Below are 22,092 nucleotides of genomic sequence, written 5' to 3'. Positions count from 1 at the left end.
CTAATCCGTAAACTACAACATATGGGAATGGATATAGGGTTGGTGAGATAGATAGGTGGGTGGTTGATGGAGAGATATCAAAGAGTAGTTTATTCAGGAGTAGAGTCCAAAAGACGGCCTGTGACTAGTGGTGTGCTGCAGGGTTCTGTTCTTGGACCACTGCTGTTTAATCTGTTCATTAATGATATAGGGAAGGATCTAAGTGGAACAGTTCATTTGTTCGCTGATGATGCAAAGTTGGGTAGGGCGATAGTGAATGCAGAAGATGTCAAAGTCTTGCAGGACGACTTAGATAGATTGGAGTTCTGGGCTAAGGAGAATGGATGTCAATTTAATGTGACAAAATGTAAGGTTATGCATTTTGGGGTGAAAAGATGAGCAGCAGTATACCACATTGGTGGAACTGTACTCCAAGAGATTGATGAGGCCAGGGACTTGGGAGTGTTGGTGGATAGGGAGATGAAGTTTAGGGGGCATTGCAAAAGTAGCTAAATCAGCTCATCAACTCACTTGGTTGTTGAAAAATACCTTGACGAGCAGAGACAAGCAAGTTATTGTACCTCTGTACCAAGCCCTGATAAGACCTCATCTTGACTATTGTGCCCAGATTTAGTAACCTCGGTTCCTTCTTGATGGGGAGGAGGTGGAGAGGATCCAGAGGCGAGTGACTAAGATGATAGCAGGTCTATGGAATGAACCATATGAGAACAGGTTGAAGATTTGTGGGTTGCAGAAACAGGTTGATAGGCAGAAAAGGGGAGATATGATTGAGACATTCAAATTGCTAAAAGGATTCTATAGGATTAATTCAGAGGATATTTTTGAGACCAGGACTGGTGGTGGTAGAACTAGGGGGACACCTATGGAAGCTGGGCAAGAGTGTGGTTAGCAGGGGTGTTAGAGCTGGGTTCTTTACTTTTAGAGTGGTAAATGAGTGGAATAAGCTGCCAGAGTCTGTTGTGGGTGCTATGACAGTGAGCGAGTTCAAGGCAAGGTATGATAGATACTGTGAGAATGTCGAATAGTTGTGTGGACATGATGTTTAGGGCCTCCCTCGATGAGTGTAAGGACTCCCTGGAGTAGCCCGAAATAATAATAATAATAATAGTTTCATTCAGAAAAGGTTATATAAATTAAAGATGCCAAAATATTATATTCTTGGTTTAATCCTTTATCCAGGTATAAGCAAACAAAGTTTGCATGTGAAGTAACTTCGTAACTGGGCATCTTGTATATAGAGGTTAATGACTTCACATCACTTGCCTTAGTATCCCATAATGCAAAGCACATATCCTTATGAACATGTATAATGCTGTACATTATGGATACGGTCACTACCCAAACCAATTTTGACCTTTATTGAGGTCTCATCAGTGGGTACCAGATCAAAAGTGATACCAAGTAATGCAAAAGTCATATTTCCATATGTAGCCAAAAAATGTCACCTTATTTTATTAAAGTACTCTGGATTAGAGATAGATGTTGAAAGTTGAAAAGTCTCGGTAGTGACCCTTCCCTTTATGCATAGTATTATACATGTCCATAAGGATATGTGCTTTGCATTATGGGATACTAAAACAAGTGATGGGAAGTCATTAGCCTCTATATATATATATGAGTTGCCCAGTCAGGAAGTTACTTCATGCGCAAACTTTGTTTGCTTACACTTGGATAAAGGATTAAACCAATAATATAATTTTTTGGCATCTTTAATTTATGGTATAACCAAGTGGAAAAACTTTCAACAGCAGAAAAGGTTATACTGAACTACAAAGCAGGAAATTATGACCAGCTGAGGAGAATAATAAGTTCTGTCCCATGGTATCAATTGCTAGATGGGAAAGATATCAGCGGTGCATGGGATGCATTTAAAAAATATTTAAATGATCCAGTTTCAGAAAATGGGGTGAGGGGCATCCACAGGAAGTTGGTCAATCTATAGTACACGTGGATAGGCAAGAAGAAACGTGTTCATATTTATCATGAAGAGCTGTGGATTGTATTCCTGGGAACCACAAGACAATAGACTATTCCAGGGGGCAGCACTGGAAGGGATGAATAAAGAGGAGAAGAAATTTGTTCTGCAAATTTGAAGATGCACTGAGAGAGAGATGGTGTGTTGATTAGTTGCTGAACGAATTGACTAATCTAATTAATCAAAAATTAATCTACATGTTGAACTGATTTGACCGAAAGTAGGGATATTATTGATGCTAATTCTGATGAACTGTGGCCATACAAGTATTTGTTGCAGGTGCAAGCAACAGAAACTGACTGCCTGTGTGAAAGTGATTGAAGTGTATTAGTGAGCAAGCGATCATTGGTGAGTCTGACTTTTCTGTGCAGAGCCTGGTATCTTTTGGGAGCTTTTTAATAAATTTCTCTAAATCCAGAGTAATTTATTAAAAGGGTTGCACACCGTTTGGCAACTCCTATAGGTAGAGATGACCTTGCTAATGCTTCTGCCTGGTATCTCCACTTGGGCCTGGCTCCCACTGAATAGACCTCAATAAAGGTCAAACTAGTCTGGGTAGTAGCCCTTCCCTTAATGCATAACATTAGACATATCTGCAAGGAGATGTGTTTTGTATTATGGGAGATACTGAGATAGGAGTGATGTTAGCTTGCTCCACCTTTGTAATGAGTTGCCTGGTGTTGTACCACCTTACTCCAGTCCTGAAGATACTTTCAGGTGCAAACTTTGTTTGCTCACACTTGGATAAAGGATTAAATTAAATTTATTATATCTAGTAGAAGCAATGTCTAAATGTGTTTCAAAGGTCAGAAGGTTAAATAAGGTAGTTGTGAAATGGATGAATGAAAAGATTAAACATGCAACACAGAAAAAAGGTATTATGGGGGCAACATACGAGGAGTGGTAATAATCCACTCACTGTGAGTGAGTAGTTGGTAAGAATATCAAAAGTTCAGTATGAGCAGCAGTTAACCAATAAAGCCAAAAAAAAAAAAAAATCCTAGAGAGTTCTTTCAATATTTAGGTAGCAAAAATAAGAACAATTATGGTAGGATGACATTGATTGAAGGTAATGGTACAAAGACAACTGCTACGGAGGATATAGTTGAGATATTTAATGAGCAGTTCATAAAGGTCTTTCATCCTTGTAAATGGGACATCATGGAGAGTGTGAGAGCAGTGGATGATGAGGAGGAGAGACTGACTGTGAGTGAGGAAGTGGTATATGGGGAATTAAACAACTTGATATTAATAAGACTGTTGGACTCGATGACATATCACTGCATATTTTAAAGGAATGTGCAAAGGAGTTGACATCTGCCTTGACATATTTGTTTAATATGAATCTTACATTGGGTCAAGTTGCAAAGGAGTGGAAGGAAGGAAGGCAAGATTGTACTGCTTCATAAAGGGGATGACATAATTCAAGCATCAAATTATAGGCCAATCTATATGTCAGGTGTTGTGGTTAAAGTGTTGAAAAGATTGGTAATAACAGTCATGTTGGTCATGTTTTAGTAATCTGCTTACATTACAATAAGATGATGGCTTCATTGGACAAAGGAGATGGATACACAATAGTATACTTAGATTTTGCAAAGGCTTTTGATAGAATACTGCATGATAAGTTGATAGTGATAAGTTTATGTGGATGGGGTTAGATATTAGACTAGTGCATTGGATTGGAGATTGGCTGTCTGATAGGCATTTACAAGTTGTGTACGGAAGAGCAATATCCCAGAAGAGGAAAGTCACTAATGGTGTGCCTCAGGAGTCTGTTTTAGGGCCATTGCTGTTTAACCTGTATGTTAGTGATATTGAGGAGGATTTGAATGGTGATATTCAGTTGCTTGTAAATTATGCAAAGTTGGGATGAACTATTGTTGGATTCTGATTATGTAGAGATTAGAGTAATTATTATTTGCTTCAGAATCCAACATGATCTTCCATCACATAGGCTAGACTTGTAAATATTATTTAATATAATTCACTTGTTTATAATTTAATATTCATATAACTACCTTTAACCTTATTTAATATTTAATTATTTAATCGAGGATATATGTATTAATAATGAAAAGACTGTATTAAATATTATTAAGCTATTTTATTTATTACTATGTTAATATTATAAGAATTTGTATTTGATAATTTAATCGCATTAATTGAAATGTAAATATTCTCTATTTATTCTTGTTGGTAGAAGTTTAACATTATGCAATAGCTCAGTTTTATTATGTTTTGTTTTGTTGTCATGGAGACTTATGTAAGTGAGTGAGCACGCTTTGGAACACCATGTGAGGAGAAGGTTTATTGAAAAGGGTTTTAGAAAGAAAACACGAGAATAATTTAGGCATGAAGAACAGATATATAAGCGATGAATGCTGGAAATTATTATTATTAGGAGATTAGATTATTAAGAGAGAGAGAGAAAGGAGAGGATTGGCATTAGGTTGGAATCGGAGCATTCGGCATTCGGGAAGCACAGTGCGATAATAGCGAGTCGGCAAGTCACTCAAGCAGCTAAATAAAGTCTACTAGTCGAGAGGCGGTTAGCTAATAAGTTGTAGAATAACAATTATAGCTATGGAAGACAGCTGTGAGACTATTAATTAGACTAGCGATACTTGAATTGAGATATAATTTCAGGGCCGACCTGTCAGGGACACACAGAATCTTGAAATAAAGCATCGAGTTATTAGAGAAAAGTAGAGGCTGTAAAATTGAAGTTTACTGATAGCTGTGTTTGGAATTGTAGTGTCTAAAGAATTAATTAAATGCCGGAAGAGTGAACAACTGTGCATATAAAACCTCAAGTTAAGGAATTATTGTGTGTTGCCTTATTTCATGAGTGATCAGTAGTACTTTATGCAACAACGTTTGTTTGTGTGTATTGTGACCGATGATTAATTCAGTTATTGCTTAGAAGAATTATTTTAATGAGTGCCGTATACTGTTTAAGTGTTTACAGTTATAAAAAGTGTTTACGTATTAGTAGATGAAGAAAAAAGATTATCGGTGAGATTATTCCAACCATTAATATTCCTATACAGAAAAGTGTGAGAGTTTCATCCTAGAATTTCCTTATATTAACAGTAACTATTGGTGAGAATTAACTGAAGTGTAAAATTAAGTGTTTGTTTGTGAAGAGGTGTGTTACTGAAAATTTTATTGTATTTGAAACTTAAGGAACTGTGAGAAAACTGTAATAAAGATAGCAGAATTACCATTGTCTGAGTTTGTATGACTGTATTGTCAGGAAGGCTGAAGTGTTTCTAATAACTTAATTAGTGATTTGAAGTTAAGTGTAAAATTTGTGATTTTAAAATTAAATGTTTGTTTTTATTAATCAAAAGTTATTTTGCCTGAATCTCTTTTACTGCACCATTCATAAAATATTCGAACCAAAGCGGGAGTGATAAATAAGTTAAATATGCTCGGCCAGTATAAATATTAAGGAGAAATAGTTGAGGGTTGATTTATCTTCAGTTCTTGAACTAATTTAGATATAGAGTGGTGCAGTCTATAAATATAAATTTTCTCTATATTTGTATTAGAAATCAACTAGCAACTATTTTTTAGGTTAAGAACATCGTAATAACTAAATGTCGGATCCAAAGTATAGATTGACAAGAAGTAGGATCCAACACTATGAATAGTACTTACAAGAAGACTTGAATAGACTGAGTGAATGGGTATGGGAGTGGGGATTCCAGTTCAGTGTTGCAAAATGTAAGGTTTTAAAATTTGGAAAACAAAAATGGGATGTAGAATTTACTCTTGGTGGGGATTTATTGTTGGAGGTGGAGGAAATAAGTGACTTTGGCATGATGGTGGATAAGGATCTAAAATTTAGAGGACATATTACCAAAATTGTGAAGACAAAAATGAATTCTGGCAATGATGCAAAAGACACTGATTTGTAGAAGTAAGGAGATTCTGGTTCCATTGCATATGACTCTGATTAGGCCACATATGGACTACTGTGCACAGATTTGGTACCATGGCTTTCAAAAGGATGAAAAGAAGTTGGAGAGGATCCAGAGGCGAATGACCAAAATAGTTTCTGATCACTGGAATGTTGAATATGAAGAAAGGTTGAGAAAGTGCAATTTGCGAAGTCTGGTGGATAGGAGGATGAGAGATGATATGATGGAGACATACAATATAAAGTTGTTAGGGGTTGTTATAAGATTAACGTTGAAGAGATTTTTCATAAAATGGTGGGAGAACCAGAGGTCATTCCTGAATAAGGAGGATGTGAGAAGCAGATTTATTGCATGGAGAGTTGTGAATGAATGGAATTTATTGCCTGAGAGCTTGGTGTCTGCAGATAGTTTGAATGTGTTTATGGCACAGTATGATGAGCTGTGTGTGTATGATAAAAGGAACCTCCTAGATGAGTCTGTAACTCCATGGGGTCTTGGGATAATAATAATAAGAAAAAGAAATTCACTAGGGACTGATGGGATAGCAGCTTGTACTAGAATTACAAGTATTGTAAAAGTATGTTCAGCTGAACTGGCTATGCCTTTGACTAGGCTGTATAATTTTTCTCAAAACAGAGAAGATCCCACAGGAGTGGAAAAATGTATGATAATTCCATTGCTCAAGGGTATTACAAAGACTGATTTGTTGAACTGGCAAGCTATCACTATCTCTGGAGTGGTGCTTACGAGGTGAAAATTTTGGAAAAGTTGATAAGAATTCACATACAAAAATAGGGCAACATTTAATCTATATTTTGCAAAAGACATTCCACTTATCTAACCATTGAGTTAGACAAATGGAATGGATACACCATGATACTTTTGACCTTTGCTAAAGCTTTTGACAGGATTCAGCATGAAAGGCTGTTGCCTAAGTTGGAGGATATGAGATTGGATTATAAATTATAAATTTGGATAAGAGAATGGCTTACTGAGAGATATCAAAAAGTTCTGTATGAAGGATGTGAGTTCAAGATTTAAAGTGATCAGTGGTGTACCCCAGGGATCAGTTCTTGATCCATTGGGAAGGATTTAACAGGAGACATACAGCTATTGCAGATGATATAGAGATAGGCAAAGTAATCAGGAATGCAACTGAACCTGCAGAATGATTTAGATGAGCTGGAATTGTCTGCATGCAAAAATGGCAGTCATTTCACTGTTATTTAATGTAAAATTATGCACTTTTGGTGAAATGAGAAATCCAGTGCCATATTATACACAGTCTTGCCATAAATACTGTCACAACTTCTGCACACTCCCATGCTGCCCAGAGAATTGTGCAAGCCTTCTGTTAGTGGTACTGTGTGCACCCAACATACCCAAGTTTATCAGTAGGAAGAGACTTCTCTAGCCGTACTGTTTAACATGCAGTGTAGAAATTATAAGAACCATGTAGCTGTAATAGCACTTCACAAGGTTGGAATGCAGCCACCTGCTGTTTACAACACACTAAAAACACTCGGGAGTGTAGGATGTTTGTGTATCGGACTCTTACCATTATAACATGACAGAAGACATATCTGACTGCCAAAGAACAGGGATCTCGATCTCCTTGATGTTCCAGATGTGGAGATAGTTCAAAGCTTTTTATGTAGAAACTATGAAAGTTTCATAATTTTGACCATAGTGCTTATGAGAATACATTCCTCAACATTGGAGTTGCCTTAGCTTGCTCTACTTAAAAGAACATGAAAGCTGGCCAGTTCATACATTCACCTTTTATTAGTGCGTTTGATAAAGGTTTTACTGGCTTAACAACTGTTTCGAACTGGTTGGTACTCTTCAAGGACCATTCAATACTAAAGCTATTCAGTGTTTCTCTGACACTGAATGGCTTTATTTGATAGTGGAAGTGATTGTTTGCACTATATACGTGCACAAATAGTGCTCTGCTATATGAACTCCTACACAGAAAATTGACCAGGCTGACTGGAATACATTTTCCTATCTTGCAAAATTGTAATATCTAGGTGATAACTGCAATTCCAAAATGATCATCTTCAATTTCATAATATCCATTGTTTCCTGCATAAGCAGGCACTTGAATATATTGCAGCAAGGCATAACTGATGGAACAGGTAATGACTATTATTTGTTATGGACTGTTTGTTGTGATTTGTGCAAAAACATTGCTGCTGTTTTCTGTCTCTCTCTCTCTCTCTTGGGAAACCTCTAGAAATAGTTAAGAGTGGTATCCTTCATAAATGTTTCAATTTGTGGGCTAATAGAAATGCATCCTGTCTTTTTTTTGTCAAGGTTACATGGTGATCAGCATTCATTGTGTGGAATTTATGGAGACAAATAACACTCGACGTTTTAACCTCTATATATTCAGATCATCATCAGAAAAACGTGTGTATGTACAGGACACAAGCTACATGACACTACACATAAGCAATGTAAATCTAAATGCTTTTGTTAATCATTTACACTAGTTATTTATACATCTGACCTCTGGTGAAAAAAAAATTTAAATATATATAAAAAAACAAATAAATAAAAAATTAATTAACATAAAATAATTTTAATATACATAATACCATCATCATTGCCTATATCTGTTTCACCATTTTTTCATATCATCTACTTACTCTCACCTTGGCTGTTCTCTTCTATTTATGCCATCCATTGTACCAAGCATCAAAGTTTTGATATTTCTACTGTTATCCATTCTTCAGATATGTCCAAAAATTTATTTTCCTTCAAATTATTTTCTGCATTGGATTTTCTTTGCAGCTTACTTTGTGATACAGTTCTTCATTTGTTACCTTTTATATTCATGCAGTTCAAAGAATCTTTCTTTAACATGTTCTTTTAAAAGCAAATATTTGTCTAACAGAGTCTTTGACCCATGACTCACAGTCATAGAGAGCACTTGTAATTATGCATGTTTCCAGCAATCTCAGCTTTATGGAAAGGCTCACTGATTTACTTTTCCATATCTTGTCCATTGCCTGTAGATTTACTTTAGCTTTTGTCAACTGGGATCTTATTTCTTTCTTATAGTCTGAATCTTGCGTTATTTTGCTCCATAGATATTGTACCAAGCATCAAAGTTTTGATATTTCTACTGTTATCCATTCTTCAGATATGTCCAAAAATTTATTTTCCTTCAAATTATTTTCTGCATTGGATTTTCTTTGCAGCTTACTTTGTGATACAGTTCTTCATTTGTTACCTTTTATATTCATGCAGTTCAAAGAATCTTTCTTTAACATGTTCTTTTAAAAGCAAATATTTGTCTAACAGAGTCTTTGACCCATGACTCACAGTCATAGAGAGCACTTGTAATTATGCATGTTTCCAGCAATCTCAGCTTTATGGAAAGGCTCACTGATTTACTTTTCCATATCTTGTCCATTGCCTGTAGATTTACTTTAGCTTTTGTCAACTGGGATCTTATTTCTTTCTTATAGTCTGAATCTTGCGTTATTTTGCTCCATAGATATGTTTTGTCCATTGACCTTTAATTGCTTTTTTCATCCTCTTCTCTCCAAATATCATTGTTTTTGTTTTATCAGTGTTCATTATCAGCCCATATCTTTTTTCCCTCTTCACTTAACTTCATCACTGTTCTTTCTAGTTCCTCTCTTCATCTTCTTCAATAATGACTGTCATCTGCAAATCACAAGTTGTTTATCTTAGTACCTTGAATTGAAATTCCCTTTATATTATCCTTTATGACATCAATTGTTCTTTCTAAAAGCAGGATAAAGATGCTTGATGAGATCTTTACAATTAATCTCAACTACCTTACCGGCCATTATGGATCAAATACGCATCCTCATACGCTTCGTATCCATCATATATTTCAATGTAATTCAATGGTATTAAAATTTTAATATGCACTTCGCATCCATGATAACCTTGACGTCTATAAACGTCTTGGCCGGTAGCGAGGTTAACATTAGTATTTGGCACACAGTACTGTTTCTTCTAAATCCTGCTTGCTCATCTTCCAATTTTTTTTTCTCTTAGTTTCCTTGTTCTTTCTGTTAATATCACATGATTTGTTAGAGCTACCTGTTCTGTAATTTTTGCAGTCCATTTTACTTTCTTTTTTTTTTTTTCTATGAATAGGTATTTGGATTGATCTTGTCCATTCTTTTGGTGTTTTGCCTTCCTCCTATGCCATGTTACATAACTGGTGCAGCACAGTATGTCTATTATAACCTTGCCACTATGTTTCAACATCTCTCTCTTTCCAGTAATCTCTTCATTCTAAGGGCTTTTATAATATTTTACTGTCTTTACAACCTCATTCCTCAGTATATCTGTTTCTCCATCTGTCCCTGGTGATGATATTTCCCTCAATTCATCAATTAACTTTTATCTCAGGATCTCCCTGTGTCTTATATTACTCTGAGCAGTATCTTGTCCATCTCTCCTTATATCTTCTGTATTCATCAAGATTTGACCATTTTCATTATTTATGGCTCTCTGCTTTTGACTCTATTTCTTGTTGATATTTCTGATCATTTTATATACTTGTTCTGTATTCACCAAAGTATTTATTGATATCCTCACACTGTTCCTTTAGCAATTTTAATTTGTCTCTCCTAACCACCTTCTTCACTTCATTGCATTTTGCTCTACACTGTTCTTCCATTTCTACAGAGATCACTCTCCTAATCTTTAATGCTCTTTTTTTTTTTTCTTGAATTATCTTTAATTTCTTCTGTGAGTTCCACCTTTTCTTTGGCTTTTTCTGTCTCTGGGACTGTTTGTTCCACTGTTTTCTTGATTTCAGATACCACTTTGTTGTTTCTATCCTCCAGTTCCTTTTCCATAGTGGATTTCAGTTCTTTCTCGAGCACTTTCCTATACTCTTTCCCTATAAATTCCTCACTTGAGATTAGAATGTTGTTTCTGCATCTCACAAGCTTCCTTGAATTTTCTTTCAAACTAGGTTTTGGTACAATGTAGGGACTTTGTGCATTTCCAGTTGATTCTGTGACATGTTTGAAATGCATAGTCTGACAGGTTTGTTTTACCATAGTGAAGGAATTTAATATGGCATTTTTGTTCATCATTGTTTAGTGTCATGTAGCTTGTGTCCTGTGCATGTGTATGTTTTTTCCTGATGATCACCTCAATATAGAAGTCAAAACATTGAATGCTATTTGCTTCTCTGTAAGTAAAGTAATTACTCCAACATGAGTATTTTTATCTCCATGAATTCTACATAATGAATTCTGTCTTACTTAATAATTTTCATCAAGCTCAATTGAAGCGGTTGCAAGAAATTTTTGTTTTTGGATTTACTAGAAGTTCTTTCAGAACATGCTTCTATCTTGAAACAAATTCTGCTAGTTATTTAATCTTCACAAATATAATGACTGTCTGCATTAAAAATGTTTCATATAATATGAATAATTTTCATAATTAATTAAGAATACCGGCAGAATGGAAAACTTTTAGTCAATATAGAAATCTGTTTTGATGTCCAAACTGTTTAATAAGAAAGAAAGATTTACCATAACTGTATATTCTCAACAATGACATATAGGAAACTGGAGAGCCTTACTAAAATAACAATTGGAGAGATGAAAACTGAGAACATGAAAAGAGCCCTTCTAGGAATAAATGGTTATTCCCAGAATTAGTAAGCAAAATTTGTAAATTCTTGTCAAGAATTCAACACTTAGTATTTGCTCTGTACATAGTTTTGTTGACTTTATTAAGGGACTATTTTTACTGGTTGCCTGGTTTTATCTACCACTTAGTGATTTAAGACAAAGAAATAACACTTTGAATCAGTGGCATAGCTAGGGGGGTGCAGAGGAGGCAGTCTGCCCCAGGCGACACTTTGAACCTTTTTGAACTTTTGCAGTTAATTCTAAAATACAATCTCGAGAACTCGGTTTCAAATATTGTAATACTACTGCGAATTTTTCTCACAATTGCTGTAAGTGTTGCTAGTTGTGAGAGGAGTTTTTTAAAATAAAATTTGATTAAGAATTACCTACATTTAGACTTCGCCAATGTCATTGACGATTTTGCTAACAGAAAAGCAAGAAAAATAACATTTTAGAATGTTGAAATTAAAGTTTTACTTCAAAAATAAACATAGTGTTTTAATTTATTTCCCTATATGTCGTTTTGACTTTTTGTAGTATTTTTGGTGTGTATTGAGAGGGGCAGCAACTGCTCTAGCTACGCCACTGCTCTGAATTCAACATGATATGCATTTAGAATGTCTTACAAGAATCTGCCTAATTCATCTCATCTTAATCTGCTGTTATTTTTCCTGCCTCATTAGGAAACATACTGATGGTTTTGAAATTAGCAAGTATTCTTGCTAAACCAATCAATAAATATGCTCCCCACTTGCCTGTGGCAAGTAGCTGCAGAGTAGAAAAATATGCTTTTATTTAATAAACAATTTTCTAAACAAAATATTTTTAACTTGAAGAAAACACAGATGAGTATGCTTAATATAAAGGGCTATTTTAGTAATGAAGATTAATATAACAGATTAATGTCGTCTCTACTGTTCTTCCTATTCTTTATTGACTTCTCCTTCTTGGAATTGTTCTCCAAACAACAAAACAGCTCCACTAATCACTTTATGCAACTCCTATTGAGTTATTGGAATTAAAAAATGGGGAGGGGTCCTTGGGGAAGTACTTTTTGTGGTGAGTAGGGTTTTGCATAATTTGTTGGGCCCTTTGCATAGTAATAATAAAACTTCAAATATTAATAGTAATTTTTGAAGGTGGCAAATTGAAAAATTGAACATGAAGGGGGAAAAATAGCAGTTAAAAGCACGACAAAAATATGTCGTGCAAAAATTGCACAACATATTTTTCCTTAATCAGCCAATGGTTTCTGTTAAATTCTTCTGGTTTATGCAAAATTAATAACTCTTTTAATAATCAGGAGAGCATGTTTTGAAAGAAAAAGGGAAAAAGGCAGTTATTCATTGTCATTTTATGTTACTACTATCATTTTTATTACCTCAGCAATTATATTATTATTTATCATGTATATTATGCTATTATAAATTTATTAACCCAGCTGAGCTCCTCTTTTCCAGGTAATGTTTAGTGCTGCACTTCATCTTACCCTGCTGTTATTTTCCTGCCTCATTGGGAAACATGCTGATGGTTTGAATTTAGCAAGTATTCTTTCTCTTTGTTACTATAGTAACTGTTTTTCTGTTCTGAATACAGTTCTGATATTGTATGGCCCAAAAGGTATGTATTACAAATAATACTCTAAATATTTTAATGTTTATTAATTTATTATTAATAGGAATTTTTGAGGGTGATAGATTGAAATGACCATCATAACAGATGTATATTAATAAAGTACAAATGCTATTCATTTTGTTTTATTTTTTGAAGGGTTAAAAAATAGCATTGAAAAGTAATTCAGACTTGCATGTTGATATCTTTTCTTATTCACCATTCATTCTTCTAAATTATTTTGGTTTATGAATAGTTAATATACAACTCTTTTTTTAATTATCCTATTAATGTTTTAAGTAAAAACTCTTAATAATCAGCATGGTTTAGAAGACTAGTAAGAAAGGCAGTTATTGTCATTTTATGCCACTGCTGTTATTATTTTATTATCTCAGCTTCCATGCCATTCTTGGAAGATGTTTTTGCTAGGATGTTTAAGCAGTTCTTCTGAAGTGATTCATTCATACACACACCTTAAACAGAAACCAGCCTTCTACTTTATGACATCTGAAAGTTTTTATTAATTCGTGTAACATATGAGACCTCTGCTGTGACAATAACCACCTACAGACTTTACACAACAATACACATTAACTGCATATGATGTATCTAAAGACACACTTGACTAGCTATTATGATATCAGTGGCTTTCATTTATAATTTAAAATTCATTTAATTTATTTTAAAGTTGTTCAAGTATTCAGATCTTATTTTATGTCTGTACTGCTTTTCCTGATAATGCTGTCAGCTAATTGATAACAAAACATGTTGAAGTTTGTCTGATTGTTTTCAATAAATCTATGAGCCTTATCCCACATTATTTAATATTTGTCTTGTATTTATCACATCAAGATAAAAACTTAATAGGAGTGAAGACCAAAACTGGTGAGATCTTTCTGAGCAATAAATACAAAATGTTATATTCAGGCAATGACAATCAAGGAAAAGAAGGAGTAGCCATAGTATTCAACACAAAATACGAGGCTAATCTTCTTGAATGGCAGTCAATCTCAAGTAGAGTAATGTGGGCAAATATGAGAATGGGGAACTGGACAATGAGACTTATTTGTGCCTATGGTCCCACAGAAGGTTCTACTAAGGTAGAAGTGGAGGAATTTTTTGACGCTTTAGAAAAGCAACTGACACAATGAAAAAGGAAAAGTTGGTCCTTGTTGGGGATTTAAATAGCAGAGTAGGAAATGATTGTGAGACATACAAAAATATTTTGGGAAAATTTGGAGAAAAGAGCAAAGCTAATAATAATGGCAAATATCTGTTGGATTTTGCTCAGGATATGGACTGGTTATTACTAACACCATGTTCCAACTTAAAAATGTGCACAAATTCACATGGAGAGAAGAGGCTAGGAATAAGAAAAGTCTCATTGACTATGTTATTGTTGATAGTGATGTTTTCTCCCTGGTGCAGGACACCAGAGTGTACAGAGGATTTGAAATTGGAAGTGATCACTATTTAGTCTTGAGCAGAATAAAATTGAATTTCATATTGAAAAGAATAACATTCAAGAAAGTTTTAAAGCGAATAAAAGTTGAGCAGCTCTCAGATGTGAACTGTAGACTAAAATACAGAAAGATTATTGAAAAGAAAATGAAAGAGTTTGAGAACAGGAATCAAACCTTGGAGATTCATTGGCAAACTCTGAAGAAAACATTGATTGATTCTGCCAGAGAGGCATGTGGTGAGGTTGTGTGCAAGGATAAAAAAATCAGAACTCCCTGGTGGACACAGGAAGTTAAAGAGGCAGTGAAGGAAAAGAAGAAAGCATATCAAAAGTTCCTGGCAAATAAGTCAGCTTTTACTCTTACAGAATACAGAGACAAATGTAAGAAAGCTAAACAGTGTGTAAAACTAGCTAAACAAAAGTCATGGGAGGACTTTGGCAAGAATATAGAAAATAAATATCAAGAAGGTGGCAAAATATTCTGGAGGTTGTTGAAGAAGCTTAGGAATGGAGGAAAGAGTGCTGTAAAAGGAGTTAGAGATGATAAAGGTAACATGAAAACAGGAGAAAAAGATACCCTTGAAGTATGGAGTAATTACTTTGAAAAACTGCTAAATGAAACAAGCAGTGATGACAGCACAGTGATAAAAAACACTGACCAGGCATGCAGTCAGGAATACATATCCATACTTGAAGTAGAAAAAGCCATCGAAGGCTTGAAATGTGGAAAGGCAGCAGGAGTAGATGATATTCGACCAGAAATGCTGAAGTATGGTGGTATAAAAGTCTTACAGTGGCTGCACTGCATAGTTCAGAAAGCCTGGACAGAGGGACGAATTCCCAATGATTGGAGTAGAGCTCTTATAGTACCCATATATAAAAAGGGAAATAAAACTGAATGTGAGAATTACAGAGGTATTTCCCTACTGAGTGTTCCTGGCAAGATCTATGCAAGTATACTTGAGAAACAGTCGAGAAGAATTGTGGAAGAAAAGCTTGGTGAAGAACAAGCTGGATTCAGGCCAAATAGAGGATCAGATCTTCACTTTACGACAAATAGTCGAGAAAGCATGGGAATATAACAAAGATCTGTATTTAAGTTTTGTCGATTTGGAAAAGGCATATGACAAGGTGCCAAGAGAGAAGCTATTCAATACGCTGCAGTTATATTGGTGTCAATGGGGCATTATATCAAGCAATACTTAATCTTTATTTGAGTTGTAAGTCAGCAGTTAGAATTGAAGGAAGTACAGGAAGATCGTTTAATGTTAAATCTGGTGTGAGACAAGGATGTACCTTATCCCCTCTGTTATTCATTATCTATATGGATCACATTATGAAGGAATGTGGTATGAAACCTGATATCAAAATTGGAGATGTTAATGTCAGCTCTTTGCTTTATGCGGATGATGTTATACTTCTAAATAAATCCGCTACAAGTCTGCAGGATTCTCTGACTAAATTGAATAGCTGTTGTAATAGACATGGTATGAAGGTCAGCAATAAAAAGACAAAGACAATGAAAATAGGTAGAATCATTGAAAATGTCAACTGTGTTGTGAATGGAGAACCTGTGGAACAAGTGAAACATTTCAGCTACTTAGGCACGATTTTTACTGAAGATGGTAAATTAAATATAGAAATAGACAACAGAATCAGCAAAGCTGGTATGGTGGGAAGTCAATTGAATAAATTCATATGGAATAAGAGAGAAATTAGTCAGAACACTAAATTAGCTGTATACAAGAATACAAGACAGTGTTCAAACCAGTTTTAACTTATGGATCTGAGAGCTGGGTCAGAAGTAAAACACTTGACCAAAGACTAGAGACTGCAGATATGAGAGTCCTGAGAAAGATTAGAGGCGTGAACAGATGGCATCAATGGCAATATCATATTAAAAATGAGGATATTAGGAAATAACTTGACATTGTCAGCATCCAGGAATGCATTAGCAGAGCTAATCTCAGGTGGTATGGTCACTTAAATAGAATGGGAGAGGAAAGATTAGCAAAACAAGTGTTCTCTGCCAAGTTGGCAGGAAAACGACCCAGAGGAAGACCAAGATATAGGTGGATTGATACGGTACAAAGTGCCTTAGACGATAGAAATATAAGATCTGATAATGTTGGAGTCTTGACAAGTAATAGACTGATTTGGAGGAATATCGTAGATAGGAAGTTAGTAATGATGTAAATTTTTCATGTATTACTGTCATATCCTGTACACCCCTTGAGGGTACATGGCAGGAATTTGATGATGATGATGATGAGATAAAAACTATGAAAATAGGGCTGTCAATAGAAAACATTAACTGTTTATTCTTAGTGGAAAATGCAGAATAATTCAGTAATTTAGGTCATAAATTTTAGGGATGATAGCAAATTAAATTTGGAAATAGATAATAGAATAAACAAGCAATCTGATATGGTAACAACTACCTGGTCATCAAGCATTGACATTATGATCCTCTTCAGGAATGGCTTCACAAAGAAATAACATTCATACAACATGTGAGCTCTATTTGCTGTAGCAGTTTAACTATTTTAAATGCTAGTGAATTATTATCTGAAGAATGAGACACAGTAGCTCCCCATATTGACCTGAGTGACATTATTGATGACATCCCACTTGAAATTCACAGCAGAATATATATGCAAATCTCACTGTGGCATGAATATTTGAAAATCTTATTTCTTGCTTATTCAATTTATTTAAGTTAGATATGTTAATATAGTGTTTGATTGTGAATTAGGTGTCACATCTGCCTTTAGCTAGCAAGAGTAACCATGAGGTAATCACCTCATGGTTACTCTTATGGAACTACAAGGCCAGTGGTTATGAAAAGTTTAGAAACAGCCTAAAATTATAATATGGAATGAGAATTTAAGCAGAAATACAGAATTGAGCTTAGTACATCTGCAGTGGAAGAAAGTCCATTTAAAAATGGAATTAAAGAAAAAATATCTTGTGTCTTCAGCATGTGATAACCAAGTAAAACCACTTATTCTTTCAGGAACTGACTCTAAAGCAGATACTCACAAATCAAAGGAATATATGAACAAATCAGTTAAATCCTGAAAGCTAAGTTGTTTGTTTTAAAAAAATTAGCAATATTAGTTTGAAATTGAATTAGAAGTATATTTATTTATCGTATGGCTTGTACACATGGTTAAAAGACAATAAGATATAATACACATAAGTATAGATAAGATACACATATAAAAAAAAAAGTCTTCATTCAGGCAAATACAAATATGAAATTTATGACAAGCATCAGACAGAAGATTAGTCATATTTTAACATTTAGGTTTTTGATCCAGTTGATCACCTCTGGAGATCGGTCAAAAATATCCTTAAAGTCACCTGGATATGCTGTCAGCTCGCATTCCTGTACTATATGGTAAATGGTTTGGGTCTCAGCTCCACAGGGATAGTGGGGATTTGGTATCTTACCCCACTTTGAAAGTAAGTCTCCACATACACCATGGCCTGTACAAATCCTGTGTAGAAGTATAATAACTATATCATCATCATCATTTCTGATATACACCCCCGTGGGGGGGGGGGTTCAGGTTACTATGGCAGCACTACATGATAATAATAACGTTTACGTTATTATTAATCTCCTATCCACAATTTTCCTCCAAATTAGTCTATTACTTGTAAACACTCCAAGATTGTCATATCTAACATTTTGTTCTTCTATGGTGGTACTGACTGAATCGATCCACTTAGACCTTGGGCTTCCTCTGGGTCTCTTTCCTGCCATCTTGGCATCAAACAACCTGTTTGCTAACTAACCCTTCCTCACCATTCTATTTAAGTGATCATATCACTTTAGATTAGCTCTTCTGACACAATTCTTGAATGACTTCCTGAATGCTAATAATGTCAAGTTCTTTCTAATGTCTTTATTTTTAATATGATTCTGCCATTGATGCCATCAATTCACTCTCCTGAACATTTTAGTCTTTTATCCAGCACTTTATTTCTAACCCATCTCTCAGATCCATAATTTAAAACTGGTTTGAACACAGTCTTGTATACTGCTAGTTTTGTGTTTTGGCTAATTTCTCTCTTATTCCATATAAATTTATTCAGAATAAGCTTTGCTTATTCTGTTGTCTATTTCCAGATTTAACCTGCGATCTTCACTAAAAAACTGTGCCTAAATAGCTGAAATATTTTACTTGTTCTGTAGGATCTCCATTCAGAATGCAGCTGAAGTTTTCTGTGTTCCTGTCTAATTTCTTAGTTTTGGTCTTTCTATTGCTGATCTTCATCCAAATTTGTTACAGCTGTTATTAATATAGTTAGTGAATACTGGAACTTCCAATAGGTGTGTTTAGGAGTGCAACATCATTTGTACTCAAACATAGCTCATTTGCATAAAGCAAAGAGCTATGTTTGACATCTCCAATCCTAATATCAAGTTTAATGCCACTTTCTTTCATATTGTGATCCATGTAGATGATGAATTGTAGTGGAGATAATGTGCATCCTTGTCTTACATCAAACCATTTTCCTGTATTTCCTTCAATTCTAACTGCTGAATGACAACTTAAATATAGACTATGGCTTGCTCTGTATAATGTTCCATTCACCCCATATAATTGTTGTGTATTGAAAAACTTTTCTCTGGGCACCTTGTCATATTCCCACAGTTTCTCAACTATTTGTCTTAAAGTGAAAATCTGATCTTGACAACCTCTATTTGCCCTGAACACTGCTTGTTCTTCTCCAGATTTCTCTTCCATAATCTTTCTCAACATCTTTTCAAGTATGCTTGCATAAATATTACCTGGAACATTTAGTAAAGAAATTCCTCCGAAATTCTCACATTCACTTTTATTCCCTTTTTTATAGATAGGTACAATGAGAGCTGTACTCCAATTATCAGGAATTTCACCCTCTGACCAGGCCCTCTGAATTATGCAGTGTAGCCGTTCTGTATAAAAGTTCAGCTGTGTAGCCACAGCAGCACTTTTATACCTCCATACTTAAGCATTTCTGGCTGACTATCATCTACTCCAGCTGCCTTTCCACATTTCAAGTTGTTAACGGCTTTTTCTACCTTAAGTATTGCTAGGTACTCCTCTTTGCATTCCTCTTGAAATTTTTTAGTATGGTTCTGTCACTTCTTGGTTCATTTAACAATCTTTCAAAATAATTACTCCAGACATCTAGGATTTTCTTATCTCCAGTTTTCATGTCACTTTTTATCATCTTTGATTCCTTTTACAGTACTCTTTCCTCCATTTCTAAGCTTCTTCAATAGTCTCCAGAACATTTTGCCACCTTCCTGATTTTATTTTCCATATTCTTACCAGTCTTCCCATGACTATGTTTAGCTACTTTTACACATAGCTTAGCTCGCTTATGTTTCTCTGTATTCTTTTAGGGCATCTGCTGACTTATTTGCTAGAAACTTTTGATATGCTTTCTTTTTTTTCCAGACTGCTTCTTTAACTTCTTGTGTCCACCATGATGTTCTTATTTTTCTATCCTTGCAGACAACTTCACCGCATGCCTTTCTAGCTGAATCAATCAATGTCTTCTTCAGAATTTTCCACTGAGACTCCAAAGTTTGGTTCTTGTTTCCAGACTGCTACAATTTTTTTTCAATAATGTTTGCATAGTTGAGTCTACAATTTACCTGTGAAAACTGCTCAACTTTAATTCTTTTTAAAACTTTTTTACATACTGTTCTTTTCAATGTTTTATCCATTTTTATACTGCTTAGTACAGTAATGATCACTTCCAGTTTTGAATCCTCTGTACACTCTCTTATCCTGTATCTTGTAATGACTATATTTTGCTTTTAATTACACACTCTTGCCATACATACTGTTGCAACTTCCACAGACCTCTGTGCTGCCCCACAGAATTGCATGAGCCCAGTTCCTTTAGTGGTGCTGTGTGCACTCAACATACCCAAGTTTATCAGTAGAGAGAGAGAGTTGTCTAGCTGTATGGGTTGACATGCAGTGGGGAGATTATGAAAAACATATTGCTGTAATAGCACTTCACAAGGTTGGAATACAGCCATGTGTTATTTTCAACATGCTAAAAACATTCCAGATTAGTAAGATGTTTCTGTATCAGACTATTAACCATTATAATGATACAGAAGACTTACCTGACCACCAAAGAACAGATGACCATGCTGCATCAGGATGCAACATCAGGACTACACAACAGTGGTTCGGAGGCAAATGTGCCTGGCCACATATTACCATCTGATTGGCCATCTGGAAGTCCAGATCTGAATCCATTGGAATTGATATTGTCGTCAGAGGTTCAGAAAGTGGCCTGCAAGAAATAACACCCTAGCATCACCACCCTGAAGGTTGATATGGAGTGAGCAGTGGCATCATTTCCATTGGATGTTGTTTTGTGTGTGTGTGTGCTGCCATCAATATGTGGCCTCACAGACTTCGGGCATGTGTTGGGGGGGGGGGGGGCATTTCGAACATTGAGTGCTTTATATGCACATTATACATGTAGTTTGTATCTGCTTAAAGCTGTAAATGATCTACTGATAAAGGTTTATGCACTGTTCAAGTTGTAACAGTGCATAAACCTTTATCAGTAGATCATTTACAGTTAGGTTAATTTAATTGTCTTTAAATATAAGTTATTTTGTATGGTTCAGCATGTTACATAGTGTGGTGCATGGGCACCAATGCAAAGTAGAATAATAATGTCCAAAGTGCATCCTTTTTCAAGGAATATGACCAACAGGATTTTGTGCAGTCCTCTGTCTGGCTGACAAATTTCCATGAGGGAAATCATGCAGTACAATATCTGCGAAGTGTTTGCGCTCTTTACTGAAAGTGAATTGGACTTTGTTTTCAAAGCAAGAGCATGCTGAAAACTATGAAAGTGAGCATCAGAAGTGCAGGTTTGGTCAAGAGATTGAAGCAGTAGGCATAACATGGAATATTCATGAAAATGTGTGCAGTAGAGTAGCAAAAGATAGGATTTGGGGTGGGGGAGCATAAAGTGACTTTCAAAAGATAGCAAATAAATGTGAATAATAAAGAGTTGGTCATGGTGAGGGAGATTGGTGCTTGTTGTAGGCTCCTTCACTGGATGAAGTGTTAGCTTCAGTGAATGCAGAAACATCTGGCAAGTAGTACAGCTGAGAGAGCAGAAAGAAAGAAGAGATGCAAGAAAAGAGGCTCAACTAAGTGAAAAAGGAAAAGTAAGAGAGGAGAGAAAGGGAATATTGTATGGTGATTCCATGATAAGAGGTGTGCTTGACAAGAGAATGACAAAATCATTCTTCCCAGATGCAAAGATTAATGATGTTAGTGAGGTTGTTAGAATGCAGAAGGGCAATATGAAAGAGTTGATTGTTGTGGCAGGAAAAACAAGTATGGTATGAGGAGGACGTGAAAGAGCTGCTGAACATAGCAAAAGCAAAGAGTGAGAGAGCTAACGTAGTGAGTCTGTTGCCATGATATG

General features: G+C 35.2%; 1 protein-coding gene across 1 annotated transcript in view; it reads left to right on the top strand.

Moving 5' to 3' along the window:
• The window catches only part of LOC150106689 (gem-associated protein 5-like), a 560,402-nt gene that overhangs the window by 523,554 nt on the left and 14,756 nt on the right, over positions 1 to 22,092 (top strand). Inside the window, exon 24 of the mRNA XM_090392643.1 lies at positions 13,007 to 13,166. Coding sequence (XP_090248769.1) covers positions 13,007 to 13,166 — 160 coding nt within the window. The remainder of the gene's footprint in view (positions 1 to 13,006; positions 13,167 to 22,092) is intronic.

Source organism: Typopeltis vanoorti, chromosome 5 (genome assembly GCF_054136105.1).
Source record: "Typopeltis vanoorti isolate ZY-2024b chromosome 5, IOZ_Tvanoo_1.0, whole genome shotgun sequence".
Classification (NCBI taxonomy): domain Eukaryota; kingdom Metazoa; phylum Arthropoda; class Arachnida; order Uropygi; family Thelyphonidae; genus Typopeltis; species Typopeltis vanoorti.
Note: the sequence above shows the minus strand (reverse complement) of the source record. Positions and strands in the feature narration are given on the sequence as shown.